Source organism: Physcomitrium patens, chromosome 8 (genome assembly GCF_059467195.1).
Source record: "Physcomitrium patens ecotype Gransden chromosome 8, ASM5946719v1, whole genome shotgun sequence".
NCBI lineage: Eukaryota > Viridiplantae > Streptophyta > Bryopsida > Funariales > Funariaceae > Physcomitrium > Physcomitrium patens.
In genome coordinates, this window is record NC_143417.1 from 12,242,430 (window position 1) to 12,256,900 (window position 14,471).

Here is a 14,471-nt window from a genome sequence, read left to right on the forward strand (position 1 = left end):
GCATGGCTACATGACATCCATATCAGCCTTGCCCTGTGGACATTATAAAATAAGAACTTGCACCTCCATTCCAATTCTTAAACAACCCACAAAATATCACACACACAAAAATCCCAAATATAATTGGCAATGACATATTTACAACTACAACATAAAAATAAAATAAAATAAAATATAGAAGGAATAAAAGTGCATCAATAATGGAATAGTGATGGATTTCCTAATGACAGGATCTTAGCCTCAATGATTCCAAAGAAAGAAAGGGATGGACGAGATAAAAAAAACGACAAAAGGAAAAGGAAAGGGGAAGGGAACGGGGAGCAGACAATGTGAGAGCGGGAGGCTGAGTCATCTGTCCAGCTGGGACAAAAGCTTAGACCACGTCATCCCCATACCACGGACGAACGGGCTGAGCTGGCGCGGCCACGTCGCGTGGTCCCCTACATTCCCGCCACCCTAGACCGCACTCCAATGTGCTGCAAGCGTCTACGAGTCTTCGCAATGCCCCGCCATGCTTATGGCGTTACTTCGTGCAGTCGCAACGAAGGATTTTCGAAGCCGAAGCTAACGTAAAGTGGACAGGAAGGCCAAAGGAGTAATACGAAATAACATTACCTCTGAAAAACTAATTGGGTTCGGAGTCACCATCTCTTTTTGTGGGCTGTGGTTGTTGTATATACTTGCCACCCCCCACTCTTCTTTTTGAATCTTACCTCGGTTATGCTATCGGTGCAGTCTCTTGGTTGTTAGTCAACATGGGTTTCACGTTTCGAAGCTTGTTGCGGTGTTTACGTCGCGACGGTCAAATTTGCGTGGTTTGTGGGTTCTATTGTTGGAACTAGAGAGGATCTTGCAGAACTCGGTGTTGGGAATGTTGGGTGGGTTTTGGGGGAGTTGGAGAAGTTGGAGTGAGAGGTTTTCACCGCGGGTTCACGTTAGTTAGAGTTGAGAGTGTGTTATAATTAGAAAATTTGGGATGGGTTCATTGCTTCGGAGGAGGATTGCGGGGCAGTTTGTGGAGGAGAAGTCGCTCTTGTCCGCCAATAGTGAGGCGCCAGTGATGGGTTGATTGTCTCCGTGCTTTGCTCGCAAGCTTCCAACTCACACGAATCCCAGTGTGGCACTCTGCAGCTTTTAGTTCATGCGTATCTGCTCGGAAACGCGACCTTGTCGATTGCGCACCTGCAACTTACACTTGGTGTCTGCTACCATATCCATTGGCACTTTTCCCTATTTCTTTTAGAAGCTTCATGTCCACCTTTGTTTTATTTTATTTTTTTATTTTATTTTTTTTTGTTTTTTTTAATATCTTCTCTACTGTTGTGCACGTCGATGACATTGCCCCCCTCCACCCCGCTCTTTGTTCCTTGTTCCTGCTTCTGTAACACCTATCATCACGCTAATTTACGCCGGATCTCTACCTATCTTTCGGAACAGTCTTGTTGCCGCTTGCCTTGCCTCCAATTCTCTCCAGATTCTTAGTTTCATGGAAACGGTCGTGGTCGTAGTCGCTTGACTTGCAGTGCGAGCCGAGTTTGATGGTCAAGTGGCGATACAGATTCTGTTTCTGGATTGGTCTGTGGAGCTGTTGATTTCTTTTTTTTTAGTTTAGCTGGGTGGATTCTGACGGTGTCTTATTGTTTCGGAAATTGGAAGGGAGTTGAATAAACGTTTGTAGAGAGCAATTCAGGTTTCTTTAATTTGGCAATTGCGCACCGACATTACCTCTTAAAAAGGTTCAGAGATTCTGTATCTTCTGCAACACTCTTGGATTTATTAACCCTTTGAATGGGGTGATGGGGTGATCGATTGAAGCAGAATCGGGGCAGAAATCATTGAGGGAAGGTGAAGTATGGTCGTGACAGGTTTTGTTTTGGGTTTTCCCGGTAATGAGGTTTGGATTTTAGGCAGCAGAGGATTCACATTGGAAAGCTTTTATGGAATCAGCGAATTGAAAGTCGTATTCGCTTCTCTTTGGTCGGCTACTTGAATTTATTTCTTTTGGGGAGGTTACTTGCACCCGGCAAACATACATTCGAGGTGTCGCAGTTGATTAGGAACCTCTAGATTTTGGACATGGGTCGTCTTCACAGCTCCATTCAAACCTATGGTTGGAGTATGGCCAAATCATGAATACGTTGCGTCTCACAGTGTGACGGCATCGTAGATGACTTTCTGGTTGTGTAGCTGCTTACTTCATTAGTTTTGTGACCTATACTACCTCATAATTCAAGTTCATAGTTCTGCCATACCCCACGCATTGATTATTTTATTCTCGCCGTTCTCCTTTCTGATTGGAGGTCTGAGGGACTAGCCACATGCAAATTCGGGCAGGAGTATTGAAACTGTTGCAATAAAAAGCCTGGGGGTGGCAAAAATGATGCAGAGATTGGTTGACAATGTCCTTGGAGTGGCAAAAGAGTAAGTATACAGCTTCAATGCCTTGGCAACAGGGCCTTCGGATAAATTAATTAACAATCGGACTAATTCAACTCAGCTTTTGTAAAATTCATCGACTTGTGAAGTCGATTCGGAACTTATCACGTATCAACGAGCTCGCAGCGATTTCTTTTAGTGTATCTTAGATATCACACGTTGCAGATTTCCTCATAAGTTGACTCAACTTTCTCGGTGCAGGTCTATCAAAACCTTTAGCCAAGAGTCCTTCAACCAAACGGTGAGGGTGATCAATGGTTTTTCGGCAATACTCCTTGCAGTGCTTCCTGGCCAGTCCAGTTTAGAGGGAATTCAAGAATGGGAGCTTCGTCCAGCATTCCGGGCCCCTCGCCTACCGGGTTGGATGGAGGAGTGAGTTTTCTCTTTTGTGATTACAATTTGGATTGATCTTTCTGAAGATGACATGAGAGATGTTATTGTGAAAAAATCCCGGATGTTAGATGAGGTGTTACAATAACAGATAAGGGTAGGCGTAAGGAAGCTTTTTCCTGCTACTTCTTAAATTTGGCAATTCTTTATAGGTGATGTGGAGAGGTCTCAAAGCAGAAAATTAATTCATTTCTGGTTGTTTTGCAGTGGAGTTTCTTCCTTCAATTCATTTATACATGATTACGAATCAGACATTGACTTAGACTATGAATCGGAATATGAGTCAGGTTGGGACGATGATAGTTTGCCACCTGCGTCTCCTGGTTCAACAACCTCTCATATGTCCAGAATCAGCAGCTTCAGTAGACACCGTCCACATAGTTCGGTTTGGAAAAGACTTTTTCGAACTTTCTTTTGGCCTGTCCGCATCTGGTAATATCTTCTCCACTCTCTTGAGTTTACAAATTTGAAGATACCTGGCATGGCACTCATGCCTGTTAATGAATAAGCCCGGCCATGAATATCACGTTTTACTTCTTTGGATTCTTGTACCGAGCGCTTTGAACAAAAAGCTACACTTGCACAGCAATTTTTCATTTATTATTTTCTAAATTTTCTCTTTGTATGTGTACTGTTTGATAGGAATTCAGAAGCAAGCCCTCATCTTACACCCAGAGGTTCCAGAGAGTCGCATGGTTACGGACTTTCGTATGGACGCACCATTAGTTCTGGAAGCTTGAGTCGCATGTATCGTGGGATGAAAGATTATATGATGCCGAAGCAGACTGGCGATCGACGGAAGGGTGTGATCGAGGTCTGACAAATCTTTGCACAATTACTGGGTTACAGTGAAGGAGCGTTTGTTTCTACAGCAGTTCGGATTCTTAGCTCCTTTAACCGTTTCTTTGTTGCAGAAAACATTTGAGGTCGTCCTTCGTATTATGAAATTTGAGATTATCTAAAGTTATGCTATGAAGTTGAACCACTGCCTCATGAATCAATATGTTTGTTTACAGGACATGCAATTTTGGGTGGAAATTTTTATTGAACGGATTTTTGAGATCGTGAGAAGCTTTATATACTACTCATTATCACCCTTTAAAACTGCTAAGTTATTTCTCAAATTTCTCCTCTTCAGCGATTCCAACCCTGAACCTGATGATCTTGTGGAGACATCTACACTTGGTGATTCAAATCCAGCCCTTCAGAAGCAAACTTTGAATACAGATGGACGGACCTGCGAGGATGTTATCACTAGTCTGGGGTGTGTAGATCCTTCTACTTGTGCGCTTTAGTACGTTTAATTAACGTAAATTCTGCGTGAAAGCTTTCGATGCCTAACCCCAGTTGCGCGTTATAACCAATGAGATAGCTGAATGCCACAGGTATCCTTATGAAGCATTGCGGGTCACGACAGACGATGGTTATATCCTCCTCCTTGAAAGAATTCCAAGGTATACCACGATGATCTACATCGTTCATTACAACATAAGCTCAGTAATTTATAGTCGTTCTTTCATCACAGTAATCTATGTCTTAAAATGCGATTTATCCCGGAGTCATGCGTGTAGGACCACGAAAGAGGATGGTTTCATATGTCATACTACCCGATGCAACTTGAGATTTTGGTAGTAATCTGACTGCACCGGGTTTTGATCGTTTGAATGCAGACCTAATTCTCAGAAAGTGCTATACCTGCAACACGGCATATTGGATTCGTCCTTAGGGTGAGTAATCGCGCAATGTAGATGAAATTTGGAAAATTCGTTGAGATTAAAGCTGGCTATAAACATGACAGTTAGTTTCCATGGTTTTGTACCGACGGCCTCATCGTGGCAACGTTGCATCAGGTGGGTGTCGAACGGAGTCGTCGGTTCTCAGGCTTTTGCAGCATATGATCAAGGTACGCCTTTTAAATCATCTTTACACATATTATTCATGCGATTTAGTCCTGGAAGCTGAGGTATTGTCTTGCTAAAGTAAATGTACTGCGCCGTTGCAAGTTCTATTTCAAATTGCTAGATTACAGCTGAAGTATGCTAGACATGAAGAGAACATTGTCTCATTCATATTTAATCATATGCCGTTACAAAGCGATGTCTAGCCACAGGGCGATCTGCAGGTTGCTTCATTAGCATTCGATTAAAAATTCTTTGATTTTCTTTGTTTGTGCAGGCTATGATGTCTTTTTAGGTAATTTTCGGGGCTTAGCATCCAGAGAGCATGTGGATCCTAACATATCCGCTCGAAGGTAACTCTCGCCTGAACCTCTACTTTAGTAATGAATTTTTATGAATCTAATGTCCTTTCTCATGCCTTTTAGCTGTGGCTTAAATTGCTAGCTAGATTCTTACTCAACGATGCAGTCCCGCTTCTTCAATGTTTTGATGAGTTTCTGCAACAGGTACTGGCAGTACTCGGTAAACGAGCATGGCACTCTAGATATCACAGCGATGTTGGCTAAAATTCATGAAATAAAGATGGTCGATTTGAGGGATATCATAAACGATGTGAGCCTCTCAAACCCCGCGAATTGCAAGGGCGAGCAACTGCCGTATTCATTGTGCGGCGTAGCACACAGCTTGGGAGGTGCTGCGGTTATGATGTATGTTATTACGCGGAGGCTGGAGAATAAACCCCACTACCTTTCTAGACTTATTCTTCTCTCTCCAGCGGGTTTTCACGAAGACGCACCTCTATTTTGTTGGATTATGAAGTACGCGATGCCTGTGATTGCTCCAATAGTGGGGCCTATTGTACCAGGTTTATACATTCCCACGAGGTTCTTTCGTGGGCTGTTCAACAAGCTCGTCCGCGACTTCCAGAACTATCCCGCAGTAGGCGGCCTTGTGCAGACCCTCCTTAGCTCCGTGGTTGGTGGTGACAGCTCCAACTGGGTTGGTGCTATTGGGATGACGCATTACAACATGAACGATATGCCTGGGTTATCGTTTATAGTGGGGCAGCACTTGGCTCAGATGATGCGGAAGAAGAAGTTTACCATGTTTGATTTTGGTAGTGCGGAAGCCAATCTTGAAGCCTACGGAACACGCGAGCCTCTCGATATAGGTGCTCATTACGGCGTTATTGACATCCCAGTGGATGTCGTGGCTGGAACGAAAGATAAGTTGATCCCGCCATCCATGGTCAATCGTCATTACCAAACGCTGAAGAAAGCGGGTTGTAAGGCCTCCTATGATGAGTTCGATTATGCGCACTTAGACTTCACATTTTCCCACAAGGAGGAGCTGCAGGCTTACGTGATGTCACGGCTGTTACTGGTTACGCCCCCTCTGCTGAAGTCTGGAGAGTTGAAGAAACATCTCAGCAGCAAGATGCGAAGCTCAGTTTCGAGGAAGTCCTTGAGAAAGCCCAGAATCGTGGTTGAGGCGGATAAAGTTTCTAAGGAAGAGGAGATAGGGAGTACTTCTAATGCTTCAGACACTGACGCAATTGTAGATGCTCCACCATATGCATTGACTTCAACAGCGCAAACAGATCTTGAGAGAGTGCCCAACCACGACAAGGAGACCCTGAGCAGCGTAACTGCAGGTTCTATTGCGACAGAATCTCATGAAGAGAGCGTTTGCGAACCACAGTCCTTTGTGCCTCAATCTTTTGATGATTCCAGTCTTTTTGCCTTCCCCTCAACAGAAGTGGTGTCCATCATGTTACGGCGAATCCCAAGTGGCGCTTCACGCAACATCGACGTTACCCGAACCAATAAATTTAACGTTCACCAAGACTTCGATACATCCGATGGTTGTACAGCGACATCATCGAATCTGCACATCTCAAAAAAAGCCTAGCAGTACCGCATTTAGCAGTCTGGCATATCAGCTGTTTAGAAGAAACTCAAATTCCAGGAGGTAGGAAGCTCCTCAGACACAACTGTATAGTAGACGATCGTTTGTTGGCCGACTTGGCAATGACCACGGGTGCATACTTCACAACACCAATTTTAAGGAATTTTAAAATTACCTGTACGCTAATGCACAATGTCGACGCTGATATGATGTTTCTGTTGAAGTCATCGATCGGCGTCGAACTTGCAAATTAATCAAGCTTCTTGAGATTGAACTCGATTCTTTGTCTACCAATCTAAGAATTTTAAGACGACTAATGATTTATAAACGGCGAGCTTTGCCGGATGCTAATTCAGGGTTTTGACAGCCGGGGAGGTCTATTCTTCCCAAGTTACAAGTAGAACTGAACTTCGATTCGGTGGATGTTTTGTTGATTCGCTTCGTTTATACGTAGAACTTCATCTGTCGCAGACAAACTCCAGAGTCCTTCGATCCCTTCGAACTGTTATTGTTGAAGTGATTCCAAGTAATGAAGTGATAGACAGCCTATGTTCGAAGGAATTTGCCATTTGCTGCAGTCATTGTTAGTGATTGAGGATGGCGCGCCGTATACGTCGTGTGATGTAGGCGCTGCGCTCAAAGCTCTGCTTGTTGTCGGGTTCACTGCCTTTGAGCTCGGTATTGAGATTATTATTACCCTATGATTCCAAGTATTCGAAATTTGAAATTTTTGCAGTGCAATAGTGTATCCGGAATCGACTTTGTCATGTGTCGATGATGGGTCGCGGTTGAGAGAAGTGCTGTAAGGTCTTCGGCTGAAATTGATTGCTGAAGTGTGACCAATTGAAATCTTGGTCCATTAGAAGCATGAGATGTATGTCTAATGAAGCAGAGATGTACAACAGAGTAAATTTGTGATTTCATTGATGCTCCTTCACCTTGCGCCGTTGTTGTAGTAATTACCATCATGAAGAACCCTCGACTTCCAGCTTGGTAGACTGTGGAGCTCGCGCAACTAAACCTGTTATGTGAATCATTACATTGGGAAAGTCTGCTAATGTTTATTTCCTGAGGAGAATTGGCATGCAGAGATGATTCTACAACGCCACACACACAAAGATGTATGTTTGTAATAGGCTGTATACCAGGGATGAATTTTGCACTTTTGCTAGTATTTCTTGTCCAGAAGAGTGAACGGAGATAGCAGGTTTGCTCTTACATCTAAAGCCTCCCAAACATTTATTAACTTGTCAGGCGGAGGATTCCAAATTGTACACTAAATATGCGTGCTGATTTCAATACCAGGAAAATGAATAATGAGTTTATCACTTCAGCTGCTGGTAAGGAACAGCTCGAGGAAGTGTTAGAGCTTGATACAGAAAACCACGTCTGCTAGTTCACCTGGATCCTAAATCCTGGTGAGCGCTAAAATTATAGTGATTACGAGGTTTTCTGAAACTAACCAGAATTGTTAACAGAGCTTAAACTGGGTACCATCGTAGCATCCACCACAATGTTGCTCAAACAACTTTCGACCATGCATTGAGGAGACAATATCCGGAATCATTGTCACGAATTCTCAATCGACGATGAGAAACCTGGTCTTTGTTATCGCTATTCTTCGTCGGATTATTGATGCAATTATACTGGAACATGTCATGGTAATTGAGTTTATTGCAGATCTTCTGCTTCCACTCGAGCTTTCCGCGTGCTACTCAATGTTGACTCTCGAGACCAAATGTTTGCTTTGAATCGATCGACCACGTCATCGGAAGCAGTTTCAAGAGCTCATGGGGCATACTCTGCTTATGTTCTCATTGACTACTACTATTATTCCAACAAGCACTTCATTCTCGTATCTTGTGATGTTATCCTTTTCAAAAATAATGTCAAGAAATTTGGAGTTTCTTTCTTTGCATTTGTATTGATATCATTTCAAAATTCAAAAGAATTTACAAAAATAAAATATTTTAAATACTTCAAATTGCATAATTGGTTTTAGTCATGGAATTATACATTGTAGAGCCAAATGTTATAATCTTTATAGATAATATGTCATAAATTGTATTGATAAACTTCATACTCAATGTTTAAATTAATATTTTTTGGAAGTTTTTTTCTTAAAGAATAGAGATTTTTAGCCATTAAATTATTTTTATTTTTATTATTTCCATTTAGAAGTTATTAATTACAAAGACTTTGCATAGTTGATTTTTTTTATCCAATTTCATATATTATTCAAGTCAAAATTTTAAGTTATAGTAAGTAGAACATTCATTATTGCAATAGAAACAAATGAAGCAAATTTTTATCTTTTAAGATTTGTCCCATGTCTAAAGCCATAGAATTAGATAAGAATTCATTGCAAAAAATGAACCTTCTAATGTCTACTTAGGATTAATTTTGTACCATCTCCAAACTTTGAGACTTGAAGTGGATAGGCATCTACTAATATAAATATGTATAAAGAATTTTAGATCAAAAATGTCAACAAACAAAATTATTAAAGGATATTATCTTAGAAACATGAACCATGGGGTGAATAAGCAGTTTGGTCTAAGCACATTGTATACATTACAAGTACATCATCGCAATTGCAATTGCCTCAAAATTATGAATAGAAAATAATATTATTTTTAATAATTTTATTGAGGATTTAATTACATTAGATGATTATGCATAATCAAAATATGGTCACAAATTGATGTTATTTCAAAATAATACTATCTAGAAGTGATACAACCTAAAAGTGATACTACCAAAAAGTGGTTGTGCTTAGCTTTATCTCAAGTAGACAAGATGTATGAAAAAGAAATATGAATGTATTAAAAAAATACAAGGTAAATATTTGTGCATTTCAATATTTTCTCATGAAGTACAATTATATTGCTGAGAAAACATTAATAAGTCTCTTGATGCCAATAGTTTCTTAAAGTATTTAAAAAAAATTGCACCTAAGTCTTTAGTAATTACATTAACCAATTGTTATTCTATTTGAATATACTTAAGTTTTAGTTATTCTTTTAATATGCACTTTTGAATAAAATGGTTTTTTTTTTTTTTTTTTTTTTTTTTTCATTTCTTTCTTTTCTATGTATTTGGTTCTTGCATAGAAATATAACTTCTTAGCCAACTTGATTCTTTCTTGGTTATTACAATTAAGATGCATATCATGCAAAGTGGTCAATGACCATGTCTTATAGTATTGCTTCTATTGTAATACTGTGGTGAATAACAAGTTTAGGATGTGTATCCAAATACCAAGGTTGAGCTAGAATTATATAATGTTATTTATTTGTATATATTCGCATGCCAACTTCTACAAATATTGCCATATTTTGAGCAGTACCTTGTAATCAACATAACTTCTTCTTTTACTTCATCATTATATCCCTACTTCCACAATTCTTTAGCCTACATTTATAAGACTATGTTGGTATACGTAGAAAGAAGAGTCTTTACAAGATCAAAGCCAAAGATTTAGACAAGAGTAGACCAAATCCAAAGCAATTGATTTAGAACAATGTGCATCAACTTCATCTCATCAACCTCTAAGTTGTTGTTAGTTGTTGTTATACAACAACAATTAAATAAAAGAATAAATGAAGATCTTTATTTGGGACATGCCTAATTGGAGATCAATTAATGAATTTCTTTACAAGTCTTAGATAAAAGAGAATAAGAAGTAATAAAGTTAATATCTATTTTATCACTTTTAAAAAATGAGCTTCCACTTACTTTGTAGGACCATAAACAAAATAAGGCAAGGTAGATTAGACAAAAAACTACTAAAGAGATTTTCAAGTAAAAATCAAAGATAATTTCTAAAAACAAATTTTTAAAGAAATATTTTGATGAATATTTAAAGATGATTCTTTGTAACTAGGATTCAAACCAAAGCTTGAGGCATAGAACCACATGCCTATGACAAAAGCAATGTTCTTTTGTTGATCAAAGGGTGGAGTTAAAGATCAAATTTAAAAAAGATTCTACTTATATTACTTGGAAGAAATTGAATTTGTATAGAATTTGTGTAAGCTTTACAAAGTCAAGATTTGATTTAGATAACTTTGCATTATGAAATAAGGTAGAGTTTATGTTTTAGGAAATTTTACAATTCTTTTGTAGATCCATAAGTAAAATTCTTTGGATTTTTTCACATACTTTTTATGAATTTTTATGTGAATTTAAGCTTTGTTGGTTGATGAGAATTAAAATTATTAGATTCTAAGTATAATAGAATATTAGTAGTTGGTAGTTTGAAGGTGAGCAAAGATAACAAAGATTTGCAACAATTTTGTAGTTGGATCAAAGTAGAATTTTGGAGCATAGTAACTAACATGAATTCTAATATCTATCCAAAGTTTGGAAAAATATTAAGAGTACAAGAAGTAGAACTCTACAATAGGATTCAATATTAAGGTTGGAGAAAAAAACTATTCAACACTCCATCAATTTATTTGTATTTTCTCTCAATTTATAAGTACAATTCTTTTCAATTTTTCAAACTTGTTGTCAATTATGACATTCAAGGTACACAAGTTTAAAGCAAATTCAATAGTTGATTAAAAAGTTACTAAGGTTTTAATATGTTGATAGGTCTATTTAAGTTTAATTAAGATTAATATGAATTTAATTAAGATTAATATGAATTTAATTAAGATTTAGTTATGAATTTGTTAGGATTAGGACTTTTATATTGTTCAATTAGAATCCTTAGGATTTATCCAAGGATTGTTCAAAGGTTAATTAGGATTTGATAGGATATATATAGAATTTCTCTAGGATTAATAGGGTGTATTTAGGATATCTTGGAACTTCTTGAAGACTTTGTTTAGGTTGTCTATGATTGCATGGGATTACAATTAGAGTTGATTGAAGTTGCTATGAAAGCATGGTAGATCCATACACAACACTGGATATATTTGACGAACTTACAAAACTCTTGAAAATAACCAAAAACTAAAAGAAATGTAATTACAACCTTTATGATGTCCTTGCTTCAATGAACAGCATTTCTAATACATGTCATACATTTCATACTTTTTCTTTACATTTCCATATTGTTTTACAAACTATCCATTCAGCAAAGTAACAACTCCTTTAATTTCTTTCATCCTTCCAACTAAGACAAAACTCAAGCTTCTACCATTCATTTAAAAAGAATAAAAGTAACCAAAAATCAAATAACGCTTTGATGTTCTTTACAAAATATATACATAATTCTTTTTTGTAAGAAAGAACTCACTTTGCCAGCAGATAAACAGATGCAACTTGAAGCCGAACTTTGCGTCCACCGCTGCCGCTGGCGCTGCGGCGGTAGTAACGATGGTCACCGAATACTACCGACAGATGCGAAGTGCAGAAAGGAGATCGATGCAACGCGCTTGTTGACGCCGCATCGAAGCGCGACACATCAGTCGGTGGCAACTGTGAGGCGGCCTTTTCCTACATCCTTACACTTCGACAATGCACGATGCGTGAGTGAGGCCCAGAAACTGGATATCTACAGGCAATGCTTCCCAGATGCCTCTGCGTCGCGGACCCTCGCACGACTCTGCCGCAGGCAAGTGGTACCAATACATCCTGTGGCTGTCCTCATCGGCGTTGCAAGTTCCTGTTACCACAAGTCTGGAGCCATTTGAGGTGATACACAACGGCGGCGAGATACCTTCATCGCCCTTGGGTAGCTTGTCCAGGAATTGCCACTCGTTGCTCTTGGGGCAGTGGACGAGAAGCCTTCGCTCCTGGAAAGCGTAGAGGCACCCCGAGGCGCCCACAATCACAGCCGGGCTGGAGTCGATCATGTTGTCTATCTGTAGCTAGGTCCGATTGATGGAGTCGTAGATCTCGACGCTCTTGACATACTTGCACTGCGTCGCTGTCTGGTACCCACTGATGGCAGAGAATTTCCCTGCCAACACGGCTCCAACACGGCTCCTACGCACTCGTCTCGGACTATGTGCATCCTCGGGAGCGTCTCCCAGGTATTGCTCGCTAGGTCGTATCGCTCAGCAGATGCAAGCGCCAGTCTTGTGTTATCGTGGCCTCCGGCCACGAAGACAGAATCTCCCACTGCCGCGCACGCAAAGAAGGATCTCGTGCTGGACATGTCTGCCCCTCGCTACCATGTCCAGGAGCTGAAGCTGAAAATGTAGACGGATCGAAGTGTCTCCCACAAGACTGAATTACTCAACGAAACGACGAAGTTGTTCTAAACACGGACGAAAACATCCCGAGATAAGACTACGGTTCCAACATGCGGACAAGAATACATGCACGGCATGCATGAAGAACCAACTGCGAGACCACGAAACTATAAATTGCACGCGCTTTTGGGATAAGTAGACGACCAGGTCTGGCGTGTGGTTACGTCGCAACTAGAAGAGAATCTCGGCGTGGGTCATCAGCTCTTCACCTCCCAAAGCTGCGAGGAGCTTCATGTCCGCAAGAGCAAGATCGCAAAGCATGGAATTTGATGCAATTTCGAAGCCATGCATGCGAACTGGGATTGAGCAACGACAAACCCTAATTCCCGTGAGGGCTGGCTATGGCGCTTCTGGCCATGGCCGGAACTTTCACTGTGGAGTCTACGTTTTTTGTATATTTCTTTTGCTTTCTCTTTTTGTTCAACAATGGAAAACATGAAGTGGTATTCTTTTGTTAATGGAGAAAGGACCACAGAATTAACGCAAGAATGAGAAACATTAGAACAATGCATTGAAGAAAAATGAATATTTAGAACTATTACATGTATGTGGGTTTGTGTGTGTGTGTTTGTGTTGAAGTTAGTGTATTATTTTGATTAAAGAAAAAAATTAATATTTAAAAAACAAACAAATACAAAAAAAATATTAAATATTAAATATTGTTAAAAATAAATAGTAAGATTAAAGATGAGCTTCGTGTTGCTTCTGTGTCCATTAAGAACCAAAAACTCTGTATTCAAACTTTTTAAACACTCAAAATATGTAAAAGTAATCTTTTTTTGGCCATGTGACAATTTGAAAACAACTTTAGATTTAAGAAAGATTATGCAAGTGCACGTTTGTGTGTATAAAGCCATCAAAATTGGATAATAAATTATTTTTTATTTCTTAATAATAATAATATAATAAGGTCATGCAATTACATTCCCTGTACAAAATGATTTGGTGTGTTCATGAATTAGTTATTTTGGTAGACAATATCTGTTTTTCTGAGCAATAATACTATTTATTAATGAGGTGTGATTTTGATATTAGTTTTGATTATGCCATTAAAATAGCATCATTCTTCATATGTATCCTACATCAAAGGCATCGAGTACTAATGAAATATATATATATATATATATATATATATATAATGCAACTTAGAATAGAGATCAAACTTTTGATAACTCTTTTGAACTATTATCAGTATTTTTAATGTATTTTTAATTTTCTGTTTTATGAACAATGTTATGTTGAAATTTGTAATACTGATATACATGATTAGTACAATTTTTCAACAATATATTTTGTAGGGTAAATCTATCATGAATATTGGAAAGACAAAAAGTAGGGTTCTATATTTAAAAATTATTTGAATTAATACAATATAAGGAATTGGGCTGTACTTTATAAAAAAATTAAATCAAATCAAATCAAAATTCTGTATGTTTATTTCTGAATTATTATATATATATATATATATATATATTGCCAAAGTAAAAACTAATATTGTTTCAAGGTTCATTATATCCTTATCAGTCAAGTTTGAAAGTTGTATATACAACATATATTTTAGACAGGATTTAGTAATATTACTAGGTTTATTGATACAATAATATGAATGGAACAAAAAATTGATCTTTTC

At 38.6% G+C, this 14,471-nt stretch overlaps 2 protein-coding genes across 3 annotated transcripts; one reads left to right on the top strand and one right to left on the bottom strand.

Moving 5' to 3' along the window:
* The first annotated feature begins 612 nt into the window (after window positions 1–612).
* LOC112285815 (uncharacterized) lies at window positions 613–6,911 on the top strand. 2 transcript variants are annotated; one of them, XM_024527020.3, is made up of 10 exons: window positions 613–2,421; window positions 2,638–2,808; window positions 3,034–3,258; window positions 3,469–3,640; window positions 3,843–4,090; window positions 4,212–4,280; window positions 4,497–4,553; window positions 4,677–4,729; window positions 5,002–5,077; window positions 5,231–6,911. In XM_024527020.3, the coding sequence occupies exons 1-10, from the start codon at window positions 2,378–2,380 to the stop codon at window positions 6,633–6,635; spliced, it is 2,520 nt and encodes an 839-aa protein (XP_024382788.1). In that variant the 5' UTR covers window positions 613–2,377; the 3' UTR covers window positions 6,636–6,911. The 2 variants fall into 2 exon arrangements, with proteins under 2 accessions (XP_024382788.1, XP_024382789.1); XM_024527021.3 differs by having other exon boundaries at window positions 1,419–2,421; window positions 3,114–3,258.
* A 4,893-nt stretch (window positions 6,912–11,804) lies between these two features.
* On the bottom strand, window positions 11,805–12,744 carry LOC141045676 (F-box/kelch-repeat protein SKIP20-like). Its single transcript, XM_073535642.2, has one exon. The coding sequence runs from the start codon at window positions 12,742–12,744 to the stop codon at window positions 12,445–12,447; it is 300 nt and encodes a 99-aa protein (XP_073391743.1). The 3' UTR covers window positions 11,805–12,444.
* Window positions 12,745–14,471: the final 1,727 nt, after the last annotated feature.